This window comes from Parastagonospora nodorum (genome assembly GCF_000146915.1).
Source record: "Parastagonospora nodorum SN15 chromosome Unknown scaffold_40, whole genome shotgun sequence".
Lineage (NCBI taxonomy): Eukaryota > Fungi > Ascomycota > Dothideomycetes > Pleosporales > Phaeosphaeriaceae > Parastagonospora > Parastagonospora nodorum.
The window spans coordinates 117,605-142,196 of record NW_001884588.1 but is presented as its reverse complement, the minus strand read 5'-3'; the positions used below and the strand labels follow the sequence as shown (position 1 = coordinate 142,196).

The 24,592-nt window shown below is 51.1% G+C and overlaps 15 protein-coding genes across 15 annotated transcripts; 7 read left to right on the top strand and 8 right to left on the bottom strand.

Moving 5' to 3' along the window:
* Window positions 1-271: 271 nt before the first annotated feature.
* Window positions 272-1,135, top strand: SNOG_15744 (hypothetical protein; the record flags this gene model as incomplete). Its single annotated transcript, XM_001805830.1, has 1 exon — window positions 272-1,135. The coding sequence occupies one exon, from the start codon at window positions 272-274 to the stop codon at window positions 1,133-1,135; it is 864 nt and encodes a 287-aa protein (XP_001805882.1).
* Window positions 1,136-1,500: 365 nt separating this feature from the next.
* On the bottom strand, window positions 1,501-2,287 carry SNOG_15743 (hypothetical protein; the record flags this gene model as incomplete). The annotated part of the gene is made up of 2 exons (XM_001805829.1): window positions 1,501-1,602; window positions 1,652-2,287. 2 exons carry the CDS (start codon window positions 2,285-2,287, stop codon window positions 1,501-1,503), a joined length of 738 nt encoding a protein of 245 aa, XP_001805881.1.
* Window positions 2,288-2,704: 417 nt separating this feature from the next.
* On the bottom strand, window positions 2,705-3,193 carry SNOG_15742 (hypothetical protein; the record flags this gene model as incomplete). The annotated part of the gene is made up of 2 exons (XM_001805828.1): window positions 2,705-2,802; window positions 3,025-3,193. The coding sequence occupies 2 exons, from the start codon at window positions 3,191-3,193 to the stop codon at window positions 2,705-2,707; spliced, it is 267 nt and encodes an 88-aa protein (XP_001805880.1).
* On the bottom strand, window positions 2,995-3,785 carry SNOG_15741 (hypothetical protein). The gene is made up of 3 exons (XM_001805827.1): window positions 3,579-3,785; window positions 3,344-3,496; window positions 2,995-3,294 (listed from the first exon to the last, which is right to left on the bottom strand). Exons 1-3 carry the CDS (start codon window positions 3,734-3,736, stop codon window positions 3,246-3,248), a joined length of 360 nt encoding a protein of 119 aa, XP_001805879.1. The 5' UTR covers window positions 3,737-3,785; the 3' UTR covers window positions 2,995-3,245.
* A 157-nt stretch (window positions 3,786-3,942) lies between these two features.
* SNOG_15740 (hypothetical protein) lies at window positions 3,943-5,196 on the top strand (the record flags this gene model as incomplete). Its single annotated transcript, XM_001805826.1, has 1 exon — window positions 3,943-5,196. The coding sequence occupies one exon, from the start codon at window positions 3,943-3,945 to the stop codon at window positions 5,194-5,196; it is 1,254 nt and encodes a 417-aa protein (XP_001805878.1).
* Window positions 5,197-5,657: 461 nt separating this feature from the next.
* On the top strand, window positions 5,658-6,901 carry SNOG_15739 (hypothetical protein; the record flags this gene model as incomplete). The annotated part of the gene is made up of 2 exons (XM_001805825.1): window positions 5,658-6,592; window positions 6,643-6,901. 2 exons carry the CDS (start codon window positions 5,658-5,660, stop codon window positions 6,785-6,787), a joined length of 1,080 nt encoding a protein of 359 aa, XP_001805877.1. The 3' UTR covers window positions 6,788-6,901.
* A 237-nt stretch (window positions 6,902-7,138) lies between these two features.
* On the top strand, window positions 7,139-8,000 carry SNOG_15738 (hypothetical protein; the record flags this gene model as incomplete). The annotated part of the gene is made up of 3 exons (XM_001805824.1): window positions 7,139-7,188; window positions 7,236-7,774; window positions 7,795-8,000. 3 exons carry the CDS (start codon window positions 7,139-7,141, stop codon window positions 7,998-8,000), a joined length of 795 nt encoding a protein of 264 aa, XP_001805876.1.
* Window positions 8,001-8,699: 699 nt separating this feature from the next.
* On the bottom strand, window positions 8,700-8,977 carry SNOG_15737 (hypothetical protein; the record flags this gene model as incomplete). Its single annotated transcript, XM_001805823.1, has 2 exons — window positions 8,700-8,751; window positions 8,877-8,977. The coding sequence occupies 2 exons, from the start codon at window positions 8,975-8,977 to the stop codon at window positions 8,700-8,702; spliced, it is 153 nt and encodes a 50-aa protein (XP_001805875.1).
* Window position 8,978: 1 nt separating this feature from the next.
* On the top strand, window positions 8,979-10,138 carry SNOG_15736 (hypothetical protein; the record flags this gene model as incomplete). The annotated part of the gene is made up of 2 exons (XM_001805822.1): window positions 8,979-9,028; window positions 9,085-10,138. 2 exons carry the CDS (start codon window positions 8,979-8,981, stop codon window positions 10,136-10,138), a joined length of 1,104 nt encoding a protein of 367 aa, XP_001805874.1.
* A 492-nt stretch (window positions 10,139-10,630) lies between these two features.
* SNOG_15735 (hypothetical protein) lies at window positions 10,631-11,667 on the top strand (the record flags this gene model as incomplete). The annotated part of the gene is made up of 2 exons (XM_001805821.1): window positions 10,631-10,752; window positions 10,926-11,667. The coding sequence occupies 2 exons, from the start codon at window positions 10,631-10,633 to the stop codon at window positions 11,665-11,667; spliced, it is 864 nt and encodes a 287-aa protein (XP_001805873.1).
* Window positions 11,668-12,550: 883 nt separating this feature from the next.
* SNOG_15734 (hypothetical protein) lies at window positions 12,551-13,329 on the bottom strand (the record flags this gene model as incomplete). The annotated part of the gene is made up of 2 exons (XM_001805820.1): window positions 12,551-12,603; window positions 12,849-13,329. 2 exons carry the CDS (start codon window positions 13,327-13,329, stop codon window positions 12,551-12,553), a joined length of 534 nt encoding a protein of 177 aa, XP_001805872.1.
* Window positions 13,330-15,062: 1,733 nt separating this feature from the next.
* Window positions 15,063-15,735, bottom strand: SNOG_15733 (hypothetical protein). The gene is made up of 4 exons (XM_001805819.1): window positions 15,689-15,735; window positions 15,583-15,634; window positions 15,369-15,471; window positions 15,063-15,309 (listed from the first exon to the last, which is right to left on the bottom strand). The coding sequence occupies exons 1-4, from the start codon at window positions 15,693-15,695 to the stop codon at window positions 15,274-15,276; spliced, it is 198 nt and encodes a 65-aa protein (XP_001805871.1). The 5' UTR covers window positions 15,696-15,735; the 3' UTR covers window positions 15,063-15,273.
* A 519-nt stretch (window positions 15,736-16,254) lies between these two features.
* On the bottom strand, window positions 16,255-17,175 carry SNOG_15732 (hypothetical protein; the record flags this gene model as incomplete). Its single annotated transcript, XM_001805818.1, has 2 exons — window positions 17,090-17,175; window positions 16,255-17,032 (listed from the first exon to the last, which is right to left on the bottom strand). The coding sequence occupies exons 1-2, from the start codon at window positions 17,161-17,163 to the stop codon at window positions 16,255-16,257; spliced, it is 852 nt and encodes a 283-aa protein (XP_001805870.1). The 5' UTR covers window positions 17,164-17,175.
* Window positions 17,176-18,554: 1,379 nt separating this feature from the next.
* SNOG_15731 (hypothetical protein) lies at window positions 18,555-20,276 on the top strand (the record flags this gene model as incomplete). The annotated part of the gene is made up of 4 exons (XM_001805817.1): window positions 18,555-18,735; window positions 18,785-18,964; window positions 19,316-19,597; window positions 19,657-20,276. 4 exons carry the CDS (start codon window positions 18,555-18,557, stop codon window positions 20,274-20,276), a joined length of 1,263 nt encoding a protein of 420 aa, XP_001805869.1.
* Window positions 20,249-20,873, bottom strand: SNOG_15730 (hypothetical protein). Its single transcript, XM_001805816.1, has one exon. The coding sequence runs from the start codon at window positions 20,749-20,751 to the stop codon at window positions 20,353-20,355; it is 399 nt and encodes a 132-aa protein (XP_001805868.1). The 5' UTR covers window positions 20,752-20,873; the 3' UTR covers window positions 20,249-20,352.
* Window positions 20,874-24,592: the final 3,719 nt, after the last annotated feature.

The window sequence follows — 24,592 nt, the reverse complement described above, 5'->3', positions numbered from 1 at the left end:
GATAGTCAACCCATTTCTTAGTTACTGAAATTATTTCACTGGCCGTCCGACATCTCACGCACAAACCTCGGACTAGCATCTCAGGGTCCAGGATTTGGGGTGTTGAAGTTCCCCACAGCTTCCCCGCAAACAGTGAATGTGCCCCACAATGCGCTAGCACCGTGTCTGGAAGTGTGATGATCCCAAAGAAGGAACGAACGTAACAAACTTAGCGTGACAAAGTTGATCATGCCTTCTATGCGCGAGCTGCTGGACATTACATAACAAAAAGATGCCGCTGGAACGAGATGCTGAAGGTCGAACCTACGTTGTCCACCCGAATGGTCAACGAACACATTATATTTGCGACGACTTCACAGATCCTTGGAAACCTCGAGAAACAATCTTGATCCAACACGGGTTCGGCCGACATGCGAATTTCTGGTACCATTGGGTCCCGGTCTTGTCCAGCAAATTCCGTGTGATCCGACGCGATCTACGCGGCCATGGCTACTCGAGCTTTCCATCTCCAGAAGAGAAGCAGAAATATCTGTACGATCTTAATACTATTATCGGAGAAGTAGTCGATACACTGGATCAGCTTGAAATTGAGAAGGTGCATTTCCTTGGTGAATCGACGGGTGGCATGCTGGGTGAAATCCTCGCTGCAAAGCATCCGGACAGACTGTTGAGTCTGACAGTATGCTCGACGCCAACATATCTACCACCGCCTGCTTTGGAACTCTTCGCATTTGGGCAGAAAGACTGGCCAGCTGCTTGCAGAGAGCTAGGATCACGAGGTTGGGCCGAAGCACTGTCTCGCATCCCGGGAACCATACCAATATCTGATCCTGAGTATCTTCCGTGGTACCTAGATCAGATCGCCATCAGTAAAGGCGAAGGATTAGCACAGTACGCTGAGTTTCTTAGTACGCTTGATGCGCGGCCGTTTTTGCGGGAGATACATGTGCCGATGTTGGTTCTGACCCCGACCGAGAGTGTTGCCGTCAGGGTTGATGATCAGAAAGCTTTGGTGGAAGGCATTGAGAGTTGCAAGTTGGCGCTTGTTGATGGCGGTGGGCACGAGATCTATGTGACTCGAGCTGAAACATGTCAACGTCTCTTCCTCAATTTTGTGAGTAGTGTAGTACAATGAGTTTCATCTATCTTGGTTTTTCGCTTCATGCTCTCTCAATAAAAGGTCCTGGTGCATGAAAGTGTAGTTAGGGGCCGGTAAACTACCATCCTAAGTATTATGCAATCTCAGTATATCCTTAGAGTACTAATGTGCTCCTCAACATTCATTCTAACATACTTGATTCTACTGTAGGTACATCTTGCGTTGCCAGTTTTCCGGTCGAGAGTGATCCAAATCTGAGTCGCACGCATATCTATGAGCAAGATTTGTGTAATGCGAGCTATGCCGGAACACTCAAGCCCATGACTACATGCCCAGCACATCCTATCAATATGCTCAATAGCTAGGTCCCAATCACTCCCACCTCACCGCTCCAGCTCTGCTCAAATGGGCCAAGCAAAGTTCTTCACAGCCCCACTCAGCAACGTTTGTATGTCTGGAACATCAACAGGTTGACGTATCGGATACCACTTGTAGTTCTCGTCCTGTTTTGTCGTCCACAGGCGCATGTTTCGCAGAGCGCTGTTCGCATACTTGATGGAAAGGTTCCTCTGCCTCCACCTCGAGCAGAGGTGTCTCTTTGTCAGTGCCTTCGGGCGCGGTCTCGTTCTTGATATCGTCCGAATCTTTGGTCACGACCCAAATGGGCACAGATGCCTGAACAGTTTCATCTCGGGGACCTGATTGCTTCTTCTCCACCCCCTTCAAGATTTCCAGCAGCCGCCTACCGCCGCCAGTCTCATGTCGATATCTTTTCGCAATGCTATAATCAGCTCGAGTAAATGCCTCGCGCACCCCTCGTTGGACACCGTCGACCATCATCCGCAACGTACCCATTGCTACACCCTTCGTGATCCTGTCCTTGAGCACTTCGCCCGTGATGGCGAGCTTGATCTCGCCTTCCCATGTAACATCGGTGATATCTTCGTAGCCGCAATGAAGTTCGATATACGCGTCCATCATGTCAGTTGAGATAGTAGGCAGGCGGAGGACGCGCTCGCGTGGTGGGAGCTCGGCGTACGCAACAAGGACTTCAGAGAACTCAGGGACATCGACTAGAAGGAAAGGATATGGTGTTTCATTGGGTCCTAGGAGAAGGAGGATTCGGTTGGTGGGGCGGTTGAAGGGAGTAAGGTAGGGGAGAAGGGCCCAGTCGGAATCGTTGGTCATGCTCGATGATCAAGGCGTTGATGCTGGTAGTGTGATTATAGTAGAGTTGAGGTTATAGAAAAGATACAATGAGAAGAGCATGGCTGGATGAGAGCATGCCGACTTATGAGGAATAGGCGGGGAGCTACGCAGAGACAATGAATGAAACATGATTTGCCTGTTTCCTCGTGTTTCTGATAACATTTCACCGGTTAGTCGTACAGCGAACTTTCCCTGGGGACAAATCAACGATCTTGTACATGAAGTAGAGCTAGGTCACATATTGAATATGCTCGGCGTTGGCGTCGCATAGCAGGTGAGCTGGTATTGATGCTGTTGCGTGTGGTGACGGTCCAGCGTGTGGTTGCGCACCGGTGTGGCGTACTTAGATACCTGTGTAGGTAGTGACAAAGCAGATTTGCACGTGCGCGTGAAATCTCATTTGGCCAGCGCAAGTGAATGTCCGCACAGCGGGATCAGTGCTGCGTTTGCCTCCGCACGAGCAGCACCGACTACTGTAAATGCATACACAGTACCTTGAATTCTGCTAGTAGTCCACGGTTAATCAAGGCGTATATAGGACAAGTCATTGTTGGATATTTTACAGAAACGCCTTCGGTGGTGTGGGTTAGGTCCGGATAACCTCCACATCAGAGCAAGTCATCACTCCGCGGGTTCGAATCTGGGGTTGCTAGGTTTACCGGTTCGGCTTTTTTTTTACTTTTTCATAAGCTTCTTGCTGATGTCTCAAATATGACCTCTGTGGCGCGCCAGTGCGCGGGCGCCAGTAGTCATGGCATGCAAGCAGATTGCGCCTTTTTTTGTCCACACAATGGTCTGCGCAACGCTCGTGGATGTAGGAATTGGTGTGTGATGTTCACTGTTCTCTGATTCGCTATCAACCGTGATATCACCTCTTCCTGCCATCGTGTATATACACTCCAATCACAAAGACGCGCTGATGACCAGTTTTCGGTTCTTATTTCGTCTCGTTCTCCGGTGTGACAGCAAAGGTTGGCCGGACGAACCTGCGGATGGTTATTAATTGTGTCCTGCCTCAACGTTCTGGTAACGCACCTGTCGCTGTTGTAGATCCTGGTCTCTGAACCGAGCAATTCCTTCTCCCTCGCCTTATCCGCCAGGTATCTTCGGACCTGGTCGCGGTCCTCCTCGGCCTGGAGCGCTGGGATGAGGTATATCCGCGCCCACATCTTCTCGCGTGCGAGTTCGCTGCAACATGTCAGTTAAGTTCTCCACGCCGCCTAATTCCGTTACAGCTTCAAGCTAGGCCTCCGAAGCCATAAACACATACTTGTGCTCTCTGATGCCCTGTCCCACTCTCCAGAAACCATATGTCATCAACCCTCCCATTCCAATGATGTATACGGCGGGTCGGAAGCCGCGAACGGGCAAGTTGCGCTTGTATTGAACGGCGCCGTAGCCGCCGATCGGCGGCATATCCTGCGGCATGGTGGGCAGTTGTTATTCGTGGCTCAATGGGTGAGGGAGTGCGCCGGCGATGCGGAGACGTGAGGTGAGGCTGCGAGTTGGGAGCTGCGATGCGATGACAAGGGTACAGGCTTGGCGCGCTAGTGATCGCATAATTTGTCGAATGTGAGTGGGCGGTTTCTTGAACATCATCAGAACCTCGACAAAATTAATAACTTTTGGCAAAAATGGAGTCAGAAGAGAGGCCTGCGAAGATGCGCAAGTTGGAGCATGAGGAGAATGCGGACATCATTCTCAACGATGAGGTTCCTACAACAACTGCCACCGTCGACGAATCAAATCCCGTAACTACGGAATCCAGCGACACAGTGGCAGCGACTGGAGAAACCCCCGTAGCAAATGCGGAAGAACCCAAGATTTCGAAAAACCAGTTGAAAAAGAAGAGGCGGCTGGAGCAATGGGAAGCAGGTCGTGAAGATCGCAAAGTCAAGCGAAAAGAAAAAGCCAAAGAACGCAAGGAACGCAAACGTGAAACTTGGAAGGAGCAGAATACCGACGAGAACGGCAACGTACTGCCAATGCCTCCTTCACGGTTACCGAGGCACTTCTCAGGCTTCGGTGCACAGGTGCCTATCACCATCATCTTCGACTGCGATTTTGAGGACCTAATGTACGACGCCGAACTCAAGAGCTTGGGACTGCAAATCACTCGATGCTACAGCGACAATCGAAAAGCCAAGTACAAGACGCATCTTGCACTCAGCAGCTTTGGTGGCAAAATGAAAGAGCGCTTCGATGGCATTTTGGCGAAGCAGTACACGAACTGGAAGGGCTTCCGATTCTTCGAAGAAGACTTCGTTGCTGTCGCTGAAAAGGCAAAGGAATGGATGGTCGCCCCGAACGATGATGAAGATATTGGAGCATTGAGACGACCAAGCGAAGGCTCCGCGGAAGGCAAGGAGCCGCAAGCAGGTGACGCAGACGAAGAAGGCGAGATAGTCTACCTGTCTGCCGAGTCCGACAACGTCCTCACACATCTCAAACCCAACAGCACATACATTATCGGAGGTCTAGTTGACAAGAACCGGCACAAGGGCATTTGTCATAAGAGAGCCGTCAACCGAAACATTAAGACCGCGAAACTGCCCATCGGAGAGTACCTAGAGATGAGGGATAGGAAGGTACTGGTCACGAACCATGTACTTGAAATCTTGCTCAAGTGGATGGAGTACGATGACTGGGGCAAGGCCTTCATGGAAGTCATGCCGAAGAGGAAGGGCTTCAAGCTGAGAGAAGACGGAGAACGGGAAGAGGCTGAATCAAACACCGGGACTCAGAATGGCGACGAACAGGATGAGCAGGAAATGGAGGATGCTGCAAAAGAGGCAGTCGAGGAGGCAGAGGGTACCACAAACGTGCCTGAGACAGAGATCATCGAGACTACAAAAGGGCTTCCGGTTGGCGAGACCGCCGCCGACTGAGCTCTACACAACAATTAAATTCGAATATGCACCCATTACACATTTCATCCTTTGATGATGCCTCAGGCGTAAACGCTCGTGACTATCTTATCGGCTAGCGGCATATAAGCTTTCCGGGGACCGCTAGTGCGCCGCAGCGGGTAAGGCAGCGATCGAGGTACGAGAAGAAAAGCAATATTTGGTGCAAGGATTCATCTCATTTTCACTCCCATTTGAAGAAATGTCATGCTATAATAGGGAGCAGCTTGAACTCGTAAGCGCGAAAAGGCTCCCTTACCGCATGGCTTGGCATCGATGCCTTGCTTTGAGGCTCGTAACAGCTGTCCGCTCACTAAGCATGCAACGTCACAGCTCTCCACCCACCTCTGACTTCTAACTTGCAGCGATCCTAAGCCATCACGCCTATGCGCGACGCTCCACAATTAATCTAGGCACACAGACTTCGTTACATACATCGAGCGATGTCGCGTAACACAGACTCTCCCCGGTCTTCTCAGCCATCCTCTCCGCCATCTTTACAACCTCCAGCCGCGCGCTCATCCTCATACTTCACATACCCAATATCATATGCCGTTTCTGGAGTACTGCGACGTCTCAACACCGAGGGCGCTCCCAAACAAGAAGCAAACGGGAATCCAAGGACAGAGACTAGCTCAAACAGCATACAATCGCAGCTCTTCGACACTGCTTCATCGCTATCTCATTCTTTCGCTAGCCTGGTTTCCGCCTCTTCCACTTCGGCCTCCGACATGAACGACGTATTCCGACCGCCTCATCGATACGCGAGTCCCTTCCAACCACCACCGCTCACACCTCTGACGTTGAAGGGCTATAGGCCTGGGACACGGGAGAAGGGCAGGCTCCTAAGCAAGGCGCTGGCGGAAGAGATACGGTTGCTCGTACCACCACGGCTACAGCTGGTGGACGAGTGGAAACTGGCATACAGTCTGGAGCAGAATGGCGTGAGCCTAGGAACCCTATACAAGATAAGCGAAGACTATCGAGGAAGACGAGGCGGCTACGTGCTCGTTGTCAAAGACGGAAGCGGAGGCGTGTTCGGCGCATACCTTTCCGACCCTCCGCACCCTTCATCGAGCTTCTACGGCAATGGCGAATGCTTTCTGTGGCGCGCGCATATTCTCTCTTCGCTGCCGGATCTGGCGATGAATCTGCCACCGCCGCCTTCTGCAGACACGACGCACGCGACCCGCATGACGACGATTTCGAGTCCCACGAGAGCGTCAAGAAAGGATGCGCTATCGCTGCCAGACTCAGGGTCGACGAGCAGGAGCGGCACAAGTACACCTGAGAGGATACGGTTTAAGGCGTTTCCTTACAGCGGGGTGAACGACTACATGATTTTCTGCGAGCACAGCTATTTGAGCATTGGTGGAGGGTAAGTCCTGCAATTCTCGGCGACACGAGGCGAAGCTGACCATATTACAGTGATGGCCACTACGGTCTTTGGCTGGACGACAATCTCGAGAACGGTGTATCGGATACGTGTCCAACATTTGGCAACGAGCCGCTGAGCGACGACGGGAAGAAGTTTGAGGTCATGGGCGTTGAGCTTTGGTATATCGGCTCGTGATGGATTCGAGGTCTCTGGCATATTTCTATCGCATGGCGTTTGGGTAGGTAAATGATACCAGTCTAGCTCTCAGGTGAGAGACGACATTTCGAAATTATATTCATGCACAACATCATACTCGCCTCTCACCTCTCACTCCGCTAGTCCCTAACCGCTCGCTTGTTTCTACTTCCTCTATCTAGTCTTAACTTTGTGTCTTCCACGACAGCTGACCTACCTCATTGCTTCCAGCTTGCTTTGGTGGGACTCTTAACATATTCTCGAAGACGTCCTCGACATCGAATCAGGTATTGCTTGTTTCAGACTTTACCTATCATCACCTACCCGGAGATCCTCACATTAGAGACAGTCATGGTCATCAAGAAGACCCGCGGAGCTACCAAGAAGCTTGGTCCGATCAGGTATGAGCTGAAGCTACATTCATCAGCCTCCACTAACACAAGTGCAGCCTGGGACATAAGACCATCCGCTTCCAGACTCGTGGTAACGACAAACGAACCTTCTCCGTCCATGAAGACCTCATATGCGCCCACTCCCTCGTCTTCAAGGAGAAGCTCCAGAAGGTACGCAAAACCCTGGAAGGTGAATGCTCGATCTGCCATGAAGAGCTCGATCCATGCAAAGGCGACATCGCGTTCTGCAAAGGCTCTTGTGGTCAGAACATCCACGAGAAGTGCATTCAGCAGTGGACTCGTACTCAGCGAGCAGGCTCAACTACCTGCCGGATGTGTCGCAAGCCATGGGTGATGGGGGCCGAAGACTTGATCACTTTGGACTCGGAACTCGATCCAGACGCCGTCCAGATCTACCTGGATTGGCTTTATACTGGGCAACTACATATCAGCGAAGCCATCACCCGCGAGTCAAACGAGTTCAACATCCAACTTCTGAAGGCGTGGATTGTCTCTGAAGCTTTTGGTGATCGAGCCTTCAGAAAAGATATCATCGTACAACACTACGCGGCGATAGATGAAGACGACAACTGGGGTTCAGACTCGATGCTATAGAGTTTGCGTTCGAGGATAACAATCACGACTACACGCAATCCTTCGTCGTTGACTCAGTCCATGCTCATGCCGACTGGGATGCCATCGATGACGACATAGATAACTACCCAGACGAGTTCGTGCGCAAACTATGCCTCGCTGGGATACAGTTCAAGCAGAATCAAGGGACAACAGCCAAGGATGACATGCGGGAGAATTGGGAATAGACCAGATGCTATCGGACCAGGCCACGAGAGAGCACACGAACGAAATATCGACTTCAGATCTCTAGGCACTGGCGATATTCGGAATTTCGATTGAGGCAATGCTTCATGAAGATACTGTGATGTAGCCATCACAAGAATCTGCGTTTCTCGAGAAGATTATAACACTTCCCAGCGGATCTTGGACACCATCTATGCATCCATGGAATGCGCGCAAATCACAGCAATGAACTTGCAACCAATGACGAGATCCTGCAATTTTGGATGGACCAACTGGGGCTGTGGCGTGGAAGATCAGGGCATGCTCTCATCGGAGGATATCATTGAGATTTCGGTTCCACATACGGACTCAGGAATGTACTTGAACTTTCATGAAAGGCCAATGATACACAAAATTGAACATTTCATACAACAAGCTCCCACAAGAGTACATGAGAGACGGCGAGACATGTTGAATCCTGCAAGAATCCGTCTGGAATGCATCACGCAGGGCACCCTAACCCGCACAGAGCATCGTTGGTATGACCAGTAGCATTAAACGTCAGCTTCAAATTTTCTACATTAGTCACTTCGGCAACAGGGTAAGCAACAAGCAGGCGGAATATCGACTCAGTAAACCTGCCAATCCAACAAGTCGAACCGACGGTTTGATGATTGAAGCTCAGTCACAGCTTGGAGATGGCGGATCCAAACCATCACACTCTAGTCAATATCGACTGTAGGCCGGTAAAGTCGAAGACTGGCGACATCATGACTACGTAAATGCCATGTGTCCGTATATTCTACTTCAATTTTGTGCGGAGGTCGTGTCTTTCTCTTACCTTTGTAAGAGCTGCCCGCGTCGTCCTAGACGGATATCACCTCGCTCTCTTACCTTACACGGCCGATGGCCCGTCAGTGGAGGGTATACGTCTTTCGTCCTCCTCTTGACCTTCTGTCGTTCCATCTACAATCTCTGCTTTTGCCTCCTCACCGCCCATGATGACCGTCCACAAATCTCGCGGATCGACCAAGAAGCTGGGCCCAATCAGGTACGAAGCATCAATGGTACTCTTTATTTCAACTGCAGCTGCTGATACCATCGTAGTATCGGCAACAAAGTTGTGCGCTTCAGAATCCCAAGCATCGAACGTCGATTCACCGTCCACGAGGACCTCATCTGCCGCACCTCTGCGCTATTCAAGAAGGAGCTCCAGAACAACCGCAAGATCGTCGAGCATGCCGCCGAAGCTGAGGAGTGTTGTATCTGCCAAGAGGTTCTCGATCCGACTATCAAGGACATTGCCTACTGCGTCAAGTGTGGCCAGGATATACATGACTGTTGCATCGAGCAATGGAAGCGAAGTTCGACCACCCCCATCAAGCCAGGCGCCGTTCGCCCGCTGCCGAAGTGTCCGATGTGCCGCGCCGACTGGAAGACCGAGCCTCTGATCAAGAGCCTGGCACTCAACGACAAACTCGACGCTGAGGCTGTGCAGAGGTACCTCGACTGGCTCTACTCCGGCCTCCTGCATATCCCCGCCACGATGTCTCGCAAGACGGAGGTCTTCAATCTTGCCCTAATTAAGTGCTGGGCTGTCGCGATTACCATGGAAGACAAATGCTTCAAGAATGTGGTTGTCCGCACCTTCTTCAGCGAAGTCACTGCGCAGTTCTGGTTCGAGAGCGTGAGATGGGCGTTTGCGAATGGTGGTGCGAAGGACGAGATCAAGGAGTTCGTCATTGACGTGTTCATGTCCGATATGGAGGCGGGATGGTTCAGCAAGGATGGACACAACTGGCCGACGGAGTTCGTCATGGTGCTTGCCGACAGGGCGCTCGATGGTGCGGCGCGGAGGAGCTATGATCAGGTGCAGAAGGATTGGACGAAGAAGCTGCAGATGGAGGATGAGGAGGTCGATGAAGGGGACGAGGAGGCTACAGGTGAGCTAGGGCACGCTGCAGACGATCGATACAGGACGGAGAAGGCGAAGAAGTGTTTCGACAACGCCAAACTGTCGGCCTACACTAGCTCTAGGAATAAAAGAAGGGATGACCATGACCAGAGGGAGAATACGACGATTGGTGCGAAGTTGGAGAGCATTAAGATGAGGGTAGCAGATTTGACCCGTGGCTGCGCGGCGTATGACCAATCGCGCTGAACCAATCCTTCCATTCTCTTTCAGACCTTCTATGTCTCTCTCGTTTACTTCAAGTATTATATTATTGCAAGTTTAGCTTCGATGCATTTGATGCTGATCCGGCCGGGCACGAATCCTGCGAAACAATCCAGGCTGATCAATTCCAATTACAAATCATGGTAGTCCTCATAAGTATGAGTGGTCGAGGCTTTCTGCTCCAACTACGTTAGACCTGGTGCTTTACGCATGCACTGCTTTCACCTAGACTCTCTCTCTCACTTCCTTATGTGCTTTCCGTTTACCATGTAGGCCGCAGGTTATCTCACTTAGGAGGTGAGGTTCAAGTGTGGAGTCTCGCCAGCTACCTACACTATAAGACACCCCGCGTACCTTTCCCACCTCCGTCTCTTCTCCACGCCACTTCCAACATCATTGCTCCTCGTCCAAATCGTAAGTATCGTGCTGTAATATGTCGAAAGGAGCAGACAATTGACTTGAAACCAGATCAAGACCATGTCGCAGCTCGGATCGTCTACCGCGGCATCAAGTGTCAAGCGAACCTCAACTGCAAGCCATGGACGGACTGAAGCCAGACCTGAAGAGCGTATCAGCATCCGCAAGAGTAAAGCGGTCAAGTATGTCATTAACCAACTGAATTTGATTCCAGTCGATCAGAACTGACAGTAGCCAGATATGGACGCCGCATCGCCAGGTTGCGCATCGGCCGTACTAGAGAGACCTTCGCGATTCACGAGGAGCTCATCTGTTCCCAGTCGACTTATTTCCGCGAAAAGCTATAGAAAGACAGAAAGCCGATTGAGGGCGAGTGCTCTATATGCCACGATGACATGGATACTTGCAAGAAAGAGATCACGTTCTGCGCTCAGGGGTGTGGAGCCAACGTGCATTACGACTGCATGAAGAGATGGAAGGAACAAAAGCTTGCAAATGCAGAAATCGTCAAGTGTCCATTATGTCGTCGGATCTGGCCAACCGAAGGGGGTGAACAAGCGCTCCAATGTGCAGATCTTGACGCCGATGCGTTTCGTATTTACTACGATTGGCTGTACCATCGCACTATATCTCTACAGGAAGACGAGGCTCCAGTTGATCTTACGCATAGACGTACCCATGGTGGCAAAGAATTTTGCGGCTTGCTGAATGCGTATCTACTTGGCGCACAAGTGCAAGATAAGGCTTTCCGTACAGCCATTCTACGAGCCTTCCTGGAAGTCATGAAAGAGACCAATATTTATCCCGGTCCATATCAGATCAACCCAGTCTACCGTAAGACGAAGCCTTCATCAGGGATCCGAAAATTCCTGGTCGAAGTTCATGTCTCTTTCGCCGAGTGTGGTTGGATCCAGGAAGACCGGAAGCGATATCCTGCCGTCTTCCTTGCGGATTTGAGCATTGCACTCTTGCGAACACGAAATGTGGCTGAGAATACTGGTCCACAAATAGCGAAGCTGAAGGACAGATTCTGCAACCACGGAGATGACATCGTCGAAGAACTGAGATCTGACGCATCAGATTCTGACTCTGATTAACTCCTAAAGGGATGAGGTGTGGCTGTTACCGAGGCGGCTACAAAACACTTGCTGTGCAACAGCACACTAAACACTGAACATCATGGCTGCGATAAGCCATTATGGAAATGACTTCCGAAAGGCAGTTTCGACACGCAAGCCCGGAGGATCGGTCCGTTCGTGCTTGTGATACACAAACATTTCGCTCTTTGAGCACTATGATTGCAGCAAGCGTTAATGGTCACGTCAAAGAGACAAATCAAATCAGCCGTATGATATCAGCATCTTTTCACATCACCCTCAATCATATACTGTCTTTTAACTCCGTTCCTACCTCATAAATTGAGAAAATTGCAATTATTTTTGACAACATACTAGCACAGTGTTCTGTCAATCCCTCTCTTCGACCATCAGATACCTTGCGTGCGGTGCAAATCATTGTTCCATCTTAACGTATGCCTGTGTGGATAGACTGAAGTCGTCGTCTCCCGGCAGCACCAAGAGCGCCGTCACTTGCATTCTACCTGACCTAAGGTTCCTCCTGGACCCTGCATTGTCACCCACCATTTCATCCAAATGGAGTTCGTATATAAGGCTGCTATCCCGAGAATACATGTTCTTCTAACCTATTGTAAATTCTGTTATGTCGTGGAGTCTATGCGCCATCCGATCACGCGGATGTCCCGTTACGTGGGGATGGACGTTAAAAATGAGAGCCATGTTCATTATGATGTTATAGGGGTAGATGCCTTCTAACAGCCTGCCAAAATCCCATTATTGCTCTTAATTAAAGAATTCTAGGTTGACCTTTTCCCTTGGAGACAAAGTGATTTCACTCGCCATTTGTAACCGCGATGTAACAAACCGTTCTGCTAGTTCTGGGCCATCACCTGTACGCAGCCACTTAGTAGATTGGAAGGTTGGCTTCTCCATCCGCAGCTCCACTCTCGAAAAGCGCTGGAAAATGCGTACTATCAGATACGACATTTCTATTAGCGCCAACTCTTGTCCAATGCAGACGCGAGGTCCTCCACTAAAGGGAATATATGTCCAGGGCTGGGGTGTCCAATTCTGCCATCGATACGGAGAAAACTCATCAGGTGGCAGGAAACTTGGACTAGTCGGTGGTTAAAGTTCGGGAGTAAGATCTTTTGTGTAAGGAGTCAGCATGTGCCCCAATCCCTTGTCAAGTAATTACCTACGAAGCAGATGAGTTGAGTAAATGACTTGTGTTCCTTCTCTGAGACCGATCTGACCAGTTCCATCTGTTCCACCGCCGCGTGGCAAGCTCGTGTCCTTAAGAGCGGTGCGAATATTGAATGGAGCATTAGGGTAGAGGCGAAGGGTTTCATTGAGTGTGTTGGATAGGAACCTCATTTGCTTCAAGTCCTTGTACGTAGGCTTCCCAGCAGAAGCATGGATCCTTACGGTTTCTTCAATCTCGCGGCGTAGATCAACCAGCACTCCCGGATTTCTTGCCAGCTCGTAGAACAGAAAGGTCATCGTCGTAGAAATAGTGTCTCGTCCGGCAATCAGGACTGTCATGAGTTCGTCGCGGAGAAGCTTTGGATCTCGTGAGATTGCTGCGCAGGCGTGAACAAAAGTCCACTCTTTATCAGCTTTACCCAATGCTTCAAGATCAGCTTGTGGCAAGGAGATGGCTTGCTCGATTGTTGGCCGCATAAATGCATCCACTGTGTTGAGATTCTGACGAAATTGGCTCCGAGGAATGAGAAATTTCAACGGCCCCAATCGCTCGATTAGAGATTGGGTCCGACGAATGCGATCAAATGCGTCGAAGAAGCCATCGTTACAGCCCCACCTGTCTACCGAGAGAAAAATCTGCTGACGAGTTCAGGGCAAATCTGCATATTTGAGTTATCGCTGCTCTTTGTGGATTGTTCGCGACCAAGCTTACCGACTCAAGAGATCTTTCATATCAACAGTTTGATGTTCTTCTAAGACAAGGAGTAAATTCCGAGCGTGTCTTTCGACACAATCAAGATCGTCGACTCTTCGGCGCGTGAACAGAGGCCGCAGTCGCTGACGAGATTCGTGCCAAGCCTTCCCGTCCACATTGAAGACGCTGTTAACCATAAGTTCAAACCAATCAGTTCGAAATCTCTTGCCCTTGCCAAAAGTATTGAATCGAGCCCCCTAGCATGGTTTTTATGTTTTCAGAGTCCGCTGTCAATAAAGTACGGCGTCCCATCAACGTAACCTCTAAGGTGAGCGGATTCTCTCTCCTTTGTCTGGCGTTGTGAAAACAGTTGTACATAAATTTTGTATTATCATCGCGGAGGGCATGCTAAGTGATGCTCCATAGAAATATAAGTCCCGCTACGAAGTCTGATCACCGTTCAAAGAAAGGGAAAGAAAAATGGTTCAAGAACATACCGGACGGGATCCAAGACTGAAACCTCGGCGCATGTCCTCAGTGGCACCGTATTATGTTCTTCTCATGGAAGCTAAGAAAGACAATGTAGGCGAAGATGGGAAAGATGATGCAAATTGCAAGCCAGTCGACTAGGGGGAGGTCGTACACGTGTGAAGTGAGCATGATTGTTCGTCTGTTCCTCCTACCTGTGGAATGTTTCTCAGTCATATGGCGAGAGCGAGGAACACATTAGCTTTATCTCACTAAGCGGCCTCTCGGACACTCATGTAAGACACTGTCTTCCTACAACTGGGAAAGGCCTAGTATTAGGCTTATTCTTTGTTAATTCGACGTTGTACGTTCAAGGTTTGATCAGGCCTCTGAAGAAAAAATGGAGATTGTGAACTGGGAGGTGGTTGGGACTACACTATTGTTCGAGGCCAAACAGCCCAAGCTATGACCGCAATCAATGCTGCGTAGACATCGATATGGGGTGTAACTAATCCAATAATGATGTGGGAAGTAACGAAAGAACAAATGGCTCAAAGTTGATCCCGCATTAGCGAGAAACACCCTGAACGAGATGAGATTCAAACTAGCGCATTTGGTTCGTTTGTACACAAGTTGCATAGATAGAACTAATGACTATGCTATTATTAGTTAGAAACTATTCTGTAAGCTATCAGCTTGCAGCATCAAAATTACATATCTTTAGTCGTGCTATCGATTGCTTCATAATGTCTAGTTCAAGAGTGACCACACTTTGCTAGACCAACACATACTGGCGTCGCCTAGACGTAGGCGGTATGGCAAAACAAAGACCGAACATGTTAGTAAGTATATGTAACCCCATCTTCATGCACACTTGCCCTACGGGGTAAAAGGCAGTGTGTTTGGTAATGATGGGGGGTTTGATCTTGGCTCGAAGATATTCCTTCAGCAGGTCGAAGATTGATAGCTTCTGTTGCTGTACACACTAAAGCCGTTTTGCGAGGTCTTGACACCGACCTCTAAATCACTTACAAATCATAGTATCCGATGAGGTTGTCGTGCATCACTCGGGCGGAACGCAGTGGTGACCCAAAGCCGACGTTTTGACTTTTTCATTGTCGCATCTCATGTGCCTGTGTGGAACCAGCATCCACCTATGAGCTCAAAGCCATCATAGAAAGTCCGAAGCCATTGACGCCGACCCGATGTCTCGTGAAGGAACTGAAATCCGCCCTCGCCGCTTGCTCGTTATCATTCGTTTATGCCGAGTCACGCTTGCCCTCCTTGACCTCCTTCTGCGCGGGTGTCAGCAATCCGTGTTCGCCGCGGTGTGAAGTATGCAGTTTGTACGCACCAGCGCCTTCATGGTGCCGTGAAGAGCATGCCTATGGTTCCTCCTGAACTTGGGGTCGGTGCCCTTGAGGGAAGGGTAACGGTGCGTCTTGGGCTTCTTGATACTGTCATGGCACTGTTAGCCGATGCTCTTCATCTCCAAGCCGCGATCCCATGTGCGAAAGGTGTTGCAAGTCGCCGTGGCGCGTTCGTGTCATCAAAGGAGTGATGCGTACCCGTTCCTGTGGTTCTTCTTCGACTGGTTGTGCTGGGACGAGTTCTTGGATTCTGCGCGACTGGATTAGTATTTCTAGCGGTTCAGTAGGTATAATAGCGACGTACTGGCCATTGCGACGGTTGTGTGTGTCGAATCGTCCGGGTGGTGTTCGTGGAGACTGATAGTCGGAGACGAGCCTGGCGAATTTGGAGGTGCGAGAGGGCTCGCTTACGAGTGGAAACCCACGCTAGCCGTTTATGGCTTGGCGCTCCAGTAGCCAATCGAGGCGCGTGCATGTCGATAGACAATGAATGCTCGATGCGTTGCTGCCATACAATAGCAAGTCAATGCAGTCAATCTTCTGCAACATCTTTGCACGTGCTTTGGAAAATCAGCGACTTGGTAGGGAGTCAATCGAGAGCATCATGCTTCACAGACAATACTTTCGAGCAGCATGGCACTCGCGTCATATGCACAACAGCAGTAAGTGCTTGAATCCGACTTTGAATCATCTAAATCGCCATTTGTGTAGGTATATTGCATTTATATTCCCATGCAAGCCCTCAAGCCTGTCAATATTGGGTAGCTTTCGTTCGCAAAGAACATCAAGTGAAGCATAGTCTAGCAGACCAGCGCATCCCAGTCCGAACGCCTGCTCATAGTAAACATGTCGAGCTGTCTTCGCTTTTCCCTAGTTCCCTTTCTGCTCAAAGTCCATTGCATCTGACTCTGCCTGTCGCTGGCGCATGTGCTCCTGGACATTTTGTTCTGTCGTCGAAGCTCGTCCAGGGCCATGGCCTGTCATCGCGCCGCGCTGAGTCGTGTCTACAATGCCTTCGTCGTAGGTCATGCCATTTATCATCCGCGGGTCTTGCTTTTGTTGCTCCGTGGAAGATGAGGATTGCATGGTTCCGGTGCTAGAGGGAACACTGACACCTGTCATTGGGCTTGCTGGTACTTGCTCTCTGAGGTAGCCAGGCACTGCGCTTGCCTTGCCTACAGCAGGGCTACCCAGCTGGCTGTGTTGTCGAGCTGGGGTCCTCGCGCCCTCGCCGAAGCCGACGAGTGAAGCAGCCTCGTCACTGAAGCCTCCAATGCTCGAGGTCTCAACGTCCTGGTCCTCGCTCATTCGGTCGGGCTCGTACACGCTGTCGCTTGCCCAGGTTGTGCGACCTCCAACGGAGCCAGTTGCGCTGGCGCTGCCAACTGTGCTACGCTCGCGGAAGATCTGGGGCTGGTTGTTGGAGTCAAAGTAGCCTGGCGGTGGGTTGTTTGCGCTGCCAGGAGCAAGGCCCATGGGGTTGCGGCCACTGACTGCGACTCTCTCGAGACCCGCCAAGCGTGAGATGCGATCGGCGCGCTCAGCATCGGCGGGGTTGCGGTGGTTTGGAAAATGTCCTCGATGTCCGTCTTTGATGGCGACAGTAGAGAGCTCTGACATGGTCGTGGTGGCCGAGTTGGGCGTGCCCCTGAATATCCGTGATCAGTCACTTCAACACTGAACCCCGCGGGGAAATGGCACTCACGGGGCTTCGTTGGGCGTGCCCGGGTCAGAGGGCGGGGGTGGCAGGTTGATCAAGGTGGGCGCATTGGTCGTCATGATGGATTGTGTGGATGTGTAGTGTAGTCGAGAGGGTGCTATGGGAACGTTGAAGGGAGCTATTCGTATTCGTGTGGTTGGGTGTTCAAGTGGTACCGGGCGCGCTGGGCTCGTCAACAAATGACGTCGTTGCACACGGCTCAAAGAATGCAAGAGCGATCACGCGCGCCAGTAATTGGGCGGCAGTCCCACATATGAGACTGCCCAAGTTCCGTATATCTCTAGGCCGGAGATACGCTTGTTCTAATTGTAGAATGCAGCCTCACATTTTCTACAATTCATCAGCGTCCGACCATTTGCTTGGCATTGACGCAGGGTCTGCCCCAGCCTTAAGCTGGTGGGGTCTTGCTCCGCTTACACTTTCGTGCCTCTCATCCGCCCACGTTTCCACATTTGCACTCCAAGACCTGCTGAACGACACAGTGCTCAGTACCAGATTAATACATCTACGGCTTTTGCGAGGTTCTCGTTTCCAACATGGATGTCGCACTTCACAGGTTTCGTCGCAATGCAAGTACATAAAGTGTAAGTCACGTGATGTCTGGATGAGTTCATTCGTGGATCCCTCAAGAAATTTATGCAAGATAGCGATGCTTATTCTATAGCTTGACATCTTGCTGCTCCAATTTGTATATCTTCATCTAGGTCGACGGCTTTCTCTATCATCAACCCCTTTTTCAGAAGTCTATTCTCTTCCTACAAACTAGTCCGCATCAATGAAACAACCTACAAGAAGTATGAGAGCGCATAAATCACCCGAAGAGCCATCACAGCCTGACTAGGATATTGTGGGCTCTCAACTACGAGAGGACTACGTTCTTGCATGTGCAGCACAGCGGTGCTGCGTATAGGTTTCGTATAGCTTCAGGCTATCATCCTTGTCATTGTTCTTCTAGGTGACAATACGCTGCAACCCTAATTCGAGAGGGGTCGCAACGATTGCGTAACTTTCTCACTGGTACCCTGATGCATTATTTTCTCACCCTTGGCAATCTATGAGTGTTGCGAAGCAACTGCCGTCCTGTATAAGCGCTGACTGCAAGTTTCGGTCCGCCTACCTGTCGCTAATGTACATATACCCACTGAACTACGCTTCGGGCGACAACAACGACCAGCTACAAGCATGCCTTGGTACAGCGGAAGGCCCGCGGGCCAGCGCCGCCAGCCCCATATTATTCAGTTTCCCCGCATACACAGTCACTTCCCAGTAAACTTTAGTGGTGAGCTGGCATGCTTGTCATTCGTTCAACAAACCTAGCTTCGCTCGCCATGGGCCAGTCTTACGTGAAACAAGAAGCTGCGCCGAGACGCCGTGCGTACATTACCCTTCGATACATCTACCGCTCGCGCCCAGGTTGAACATCGAAGTCAGATAGTCTACTTCGTCAACTATGGCTGAAGCAATCCCCAGATCGTACTCCTCAATCGAGAAGGACGAGGTGATCAATGAAACTCCTGGAACGAACATCGACCCAGAGGCTGAAAAGAAATTGTTGCGAAAATGCGATCTTCGTGTCCTACCACCTTTGTTTGTCATCTTCCTGCTCGCATTCCTCGACAGAACGAACATTGGTATGACCTTGCAAAGTAAATCGACATGGCACAACTAACAAACTTGCAGGCAATGCGAAGATCCAGGGTCTCACCAGGGATCTTCACATGGAAGGCCCGAATTCCGTGCGATACAACATCGCGTTGTTCATCTTCTTTGTACCATATGTTCTCTTTGAGGTGCCATCAAATTTGATCCTAAAGAAACTCGCGCCATCAACATGGCTGTCGCTCATCATGGTGCTTTGGGGTAAGTACAGAATGTCTTGCGACCACGCGGTTGTACTCATCACACACAGGTTTCTCTACAATAGGCATGGGACTGGTTAACACTTGGGGTGGTCTGGTTGCCATGCGCTTCATACTTGGGATCTTTGAAGCTGGCATATTCCCCGGTATGTCTGTTTATCTAAGAATTCAAGGGTGTATATTGACATCATCAGGCGGTGTATACCTCATCTCCATGTACTACAAACGCTACGAGCTCCAATGGCGTCTAACACTCTTCTTCTCCGCCAGCATTCTAGCCGGCGCATTTGGCGGCGTACGTCCCTCCCTCCACCATCTCCCGTCATCGCAACTAACACAACATAGCTTCTAGCATATGTCCTCGCCAAAATGGACGGCTTAGCAAACTACGGCGGCTGGCGTTGGATCTTTATCATCGAAGGGGCTGCCACTGTCGTCGTCGGCCTGCTAACTAAGTTCTGGCTCGTCGACTGGCCCGAGACAGCGAGTTTTCTCAACGATGCGGAAAGATCCCTTCTCCTCGCGCGTCTGAGTTCGGATACGGGGGATGCAAGTATGGATCGATTGGACAAGCGTGCTGCAAAGCGCATCGTGCGTGACCCGAAGATGTACCTTGGCTCATTGGCATATTTTGGTAAGCTCCATTCCATTCTCCCAACCGAATCTTGTGATCGCCAACTTACACAACCCCAGGCGTCGTAACATGCAGCAACTCGGGCAGCTTCTTCATCCCCACCATCATCCATGAACTGGGCTACAAAGCCTCGGACGCCCAAGTCCGCACAATCCCCATCTACATCGTCGCCTTCGTCGTCGCCCTCGCCCTCGCGTGGTTAACCGACCGACTGCAGCACAGATACTGGTTCTGCATGACCGGCGTCGTGATCGCGACGGTCGGATACATCATGCTGCTCGCGCAAAACAACCTGTCCATTGGCGTCAAGTACTTCGCGCTCTTCCTCATTATCCCCGGCCAATTCGTCACGCAACCAATTGTGCTGGTGTGGCTGTCGAATCTGATGAGCGGGCATTACAAGCGCAGTGTTAGTTCGGCAGTGCAAGTCAGTTTTGGCAACCTGGGCGGCATTATTGCGAGTAACATCTTCATTGGGCCCGAGGCGCCCAAGTATCCGACGGGATATGGGACGTGTTTGGGCATGTTGGGGATCTGTGCGGTGGCGTGTACGTCGCTGTTTTGGCTTGTTAAGAGTGAGAATAAGAAGAGGGAGAGGGGTGAGAGGGATTGGAGACTGCAAGAACCCGATGCGGATAATTTGGGAGATGATCATCCGGCTTTTAGACTGACTACGTGAGGCACACGTTACGAATTGCGCGACAAGGTTGATTGACAAGGATAAGACGTATTTATAGAAGAAGCATGTGCCATCTTTATCTTCCTCCAACTGTCGGCAGTCTGCTCTTCAGGTAGCGTCCATTGTTGTACTCTTCGACGTACTGCAGCTCTGGCCACCCGCCCCACTCCTCTACACTGTCAATCTGGCTCATGACCAGCTGTACGATATCGTCTGGCGCCCCGCTCCTGGTATGGCGTCCTCCTTCTAAGGCCCCCGTGACCGCAGCTCTCAGCGCCACAAGTGTCGTGAAGAGCCATCTCCTGCCAGAGTACTGGGCGTTGGCAAGAGCGATGACTTCGGCGTGATGCCGAGTGAGCCATGTAGAGAAAGAGTATAGACCTTCGTAGTCGCGGAGCATGCCTAGAGCGCGAACGTACGCGTGGAGGTCTGCTGGACTAGGAATGTGTGGAGGGATGGTGTTTGACTCTTCCATGTCCAAGGTGGTACCACGCTGCGTATCTCTATCGGCACCCACGAGGGTATGGAAGAGTGTACGAAGACGGCGCGAGCCCAAGCTTTGCAGGTATTTAAACTTCCCAGCGTCTGCCTTCGATGTTCTCGTAGCCCGTACCGCATAGCTGGTAATTGCACATGCACGTTGAAAACCCCTGCCATCGATGCCGAGATCTGTCTCTTCCAAGGCCTCGACGAGTCCCCAAATGGTCTCATACTGAATCATGACTTCATCGCTCCTTATAAGATGTCCATCGTCGCGTGTTCTCGTTTCGTTGTACCTACGACTGATTACATCCATATACGCAGTCCATGCAGGTCGATAAAGTGGCCGGTATAGAGAGAGTAGAACATAAGCATATCGTAGTAAGTAGTGTCGGTTACTCTTGAGCTCTGATACATGACGGTCGGGGGAGAGATTCAATATCTCGGCCGGGCCTGAAGGAGGACAGAGACCAAATCGACATAGACACCGTATAAAAGCAGCCAAGAGATAGCCTGGTAAAAGACCAGCGCAACTGTCAGGACCGTGCTGGCCTGATACTAGATGGCCGACACCACCGTTGAAGTCGTCTTTTGCAAGCTCAAGCACATGGATGCATGACTGAAACGATGGCAGTGATTCGAGAAAGAAAGCCAGTAGTCGCCCCGAAGGTCGTAAACCCTGCCTCTGCATGCGATCGGTCAGCTCCTCTATGCTGGGGATAGGCTCACTCAGATACACGTAGTGTAAAGGTGAGGTTGGATCCGGAATGACCTCCTTCATATCACCTGGTAAGAGATCATTCTCTGCCTCATTTGCCTCTTGATCTACAGTCAACATCTCATCTAGGTTAGACTGCTTCTTCCACGTGGATGAACGCTCCAGTGCAGGATAATGCAGCTTTTCGAACATGGCGAGGTAGACATACGAGCTGACAGGGGCGTTTGACAGTTCGTACGCGAGGAAACAGGCCCATGCTTCGCGCCGCGTCCTCGTTGACCGAACTCTGGCACTCCACAAGAGCTCAGTGATGTACCTTTTGCTATGCCGCGGCGAAGACAGGTGGGGTAACGATGTACGTGTCTGGATTGTTGGACTGGAGTCGGTGTCCCATCCGGCGTAAACTTCAACCATTTCTTCCCAGATGTGACCTCGGTAGCCAGCTTCGTACATCCGATGGAGAATCTTGGAGGCTCTAGACGCACCAAACGCGTATCCCTTATATTCATCCATTGCGGTTCGGTTTTCCTTCCATGGAGGCCACGAACGACCCTTCAGCTCAGCCCAATCCCTCTCTGTAGCGGTCTTTGGGTGTGCGAGCTGATTTCGAGCAACGGAACGGAACCCCAATTGTGTGACAGTGATTGCGGGTGTACAATTGGCCATGAATTGCAATACCTGGAACTGTGCCTTCTCCTGATAAATCGCACTCAGCACCGGGGCGATATTCGCAGGCAACGACAATAGGTGTAGTAGGACATTTGTGAAGCGCGTAATGTCCGAAATTTGCCGTGGTGACGCAAGATTTAGGTCGCTCTTCTGGACCATCGCACTCGCTTGAGTCACAAAGAATGTCGCAATCCAGGGTATGGTCTCTGGCCATTGTTGACGGACGTGTCGCAGTAGTCGTACCGAGAGAATCTTGAGGGCGGCCCAGGTCAGTGGTTTCGAAGAGACTCTTTCGTCCAAGTGGCGCATGATTACACCAATAGCAAACCTGTTCAAACTCCGGCGGCGCAGGAACAACAGGAGGACAAATAGGGGTGGCGTTTGGTTGCTGTGCTTGAACAGATATGTAGCTCTATGCGAATTTCGGTCTAAAAGGCATGTCGCCCAGCTCTCTACATTGGCGAGGTCGAACCCAAGTCGGTGAAGCAGATCTTTTTCGAGTTCCGTCAATGTGAACCCAAGATCTGCCCCGCAACGGTGATCCAGATAACGTGCGAGTATCGTGTAGGTCGAAATAGGTTCCGGGAGATCCAAATTTTGCTTCTCTTCGAGTGGTGCGCCTTTGTGCCTGCGTGAGCGTCTTGCCTTCCGCGCCACGTCACCTATAAAACGACCCGGCCTTTGGTACGACAAGTCACTTCTTCCAGTCTTTGGGTTTAAATACATCATCCGCGCCGAGGTTTTGATCGATTGGAGCACACGTGCAGGGCGGCTCAGGCGTCGTTTCTTCCTCTGCATACTGCCCAGGCGGTTTTGAGATTGACCCTCGTAATTCTCCTCTTGTAGCAATTGCGATACGAAACATCCATGTTCTGAGTCCTTGATTGAATCGATCTCTGGCGATAAAGAGGGACTGTGGATGTTATTGTCGGGCACTGCATTGTTGGAATTGGTTGCCGAATACGCTCGTCGAGTTTCAAGGTGTGCCTGAGTATGCGACAGGTCTTTCGAGACACTTCCTGGCGAGAAGCGCGAATACCGCTGCGAAATAGGGTGTCTGGTTGGTTCTGCCAGCCACAAGCGGACATGGTTGCTGGGCGATGCAGGCCATTTCTGTCCACAGTCAGATTTCAATCATGGACAGAAGCAATACGATGGAGCTTACTGGACGCGCGGCGCAACGCAAGAGACGGTTTGGGCTACCTGGAGCTGCCAGGAAAGAGTTTAATGGCATTCATCGACAGGGTGATCCGGAACGAGACGCAAGGCGCAGCAATGACGAGGATTTGAAGACGACAGCCAGAAAAGTCGTGATAGCTCGCGCGTAATTTACGGCAGGCGCTAGTCTATAGATTACCGCTAGCCGCCTTTGCATCGCCAGGCACAGCATCATCAAGAGACACTCTACAGTACAGTGTCAAAAGCTCAGCAGGCAACGTTCAGACAGGACCTAGTTGAAACTCGGCTGCTGCCTAGACGACTGATTCAGAAGCTCCCGTTGTTGGCAGAAGGTTGTGCGACAGCAACTGCAGGCGTTTGTCTTGGCACTCTCGCGTCGCATCGCTGAACCTTTGCCAAAAGCAACCCCGACTCCCGCAATCACAACGTCGCGACCCAACACATTCCCGCCACGACTCTGCGCGTATATTCCGGCACTCTGCGATACCCCGAAGAACCTGCTGGAGCTGCAGCGCGAATCCTTCCCTTTTCATTGGCAGCGATTGCGGTGAAGGAGAAAGACTGCAACACTGGGGCAGCTCAGAGCGCGTTCCACGCCAACGACATCACTCGCGCATCGCGAAACGACCTTCACCATCACCAACCATGGCCGCCAACGGCACCCTGACCCCGCCGTCACTTCCGCCTGCGCCCGCGTCGCCATCCGCTGCGAAGCGGAAACACGTTGCGACCAATTCAATTGTTCCAAACAGCGCGTTGGTGTCTGCGCAAGGGCAGACCACGGCCAAGAGCATGTACACACTGCAAATGGTTCTGGACGATATGCTCTCCGTACTGAAAAGGTATGTTACGACTGCGGCAATCGCCTATGGCCCCTGGCTTGTAATCGCCTGCAATGCGCGTGTGGTTTCAATCAGCCATCAGCGTGCCCCAGGACTTGTATTACGCGGTTCTACTCACAGCCTGCGCTTCCACCGACCATGTCGTGCATTACTGACATTGAACAGCTACGACACACAACCCTCGATTCTATCTCACCCAATCACCTCATCGATCACACGAAGCTCGTCCGGCGAGGCCGACTCAAAACGCTCCAAGTTGACACCGCCAAACAGTCCCACAACCATAGCTAGTCAGATGCAGGATGGCTCGTACGAGACTCTGCAAGCGCTGGAGCACGATATTGAGAACGTCACTACGGATATCCTCGCATCAAGTGGTGGGGGCGATGCGTCACACGGATCGAACTCTCTGCAGGAAACTGCGCTTC

Excerpts from the sequence above, each read along its gene's own strand:
- SNOG_15741 (XM_001805827.1), bottom strand. The coding sequence starts at position 3,736 with ATGCCGCAGGATATGCCGCCGATCGGCGGCTACGGCGCCGTTCAATAC. Across the intron at positions 3,497-3,578 it reads CAGGGCATCAGAGAGCACAA|CGAACTCGCACGCGAGAAGA; the intron begins GTATGTGTTTAT and ends GACATGTTGCAG. Across the intron at positions 3,295-3,343 it reads AGGATCTACAACAGCGACAG|GTTCGTCCGGCCAACCTTTG; the intron begins GTGCGTTACCAG and ends AACCATCCGCAG.
- SNOG_15733 (XM_001805819.1), bottom strand. Across the intron at positions 15,472-15,582 it reads AAGAAGAACCACAGGAACGG|TATCAAGAAGCCCAAGACGC; the intron begins GTACGCATCACT and ends GTGCCATGACAG. Across the intron at positions 15,310-15,368 it reads ACGGCACCATGAAGGCGCTG|AAGGAGGTCAAGGAGGGCAA; the intron begins GTGCGTACAAAC and ends ACACCCGCGCAG.
- SNOG_15730 (XM_001805816.1), bottom strand. The coding sequence starts at position 20,751 with ATGGAAGAGTCAAACACCATCCCTCCACACATTCCTAGTCCAGCAGAC.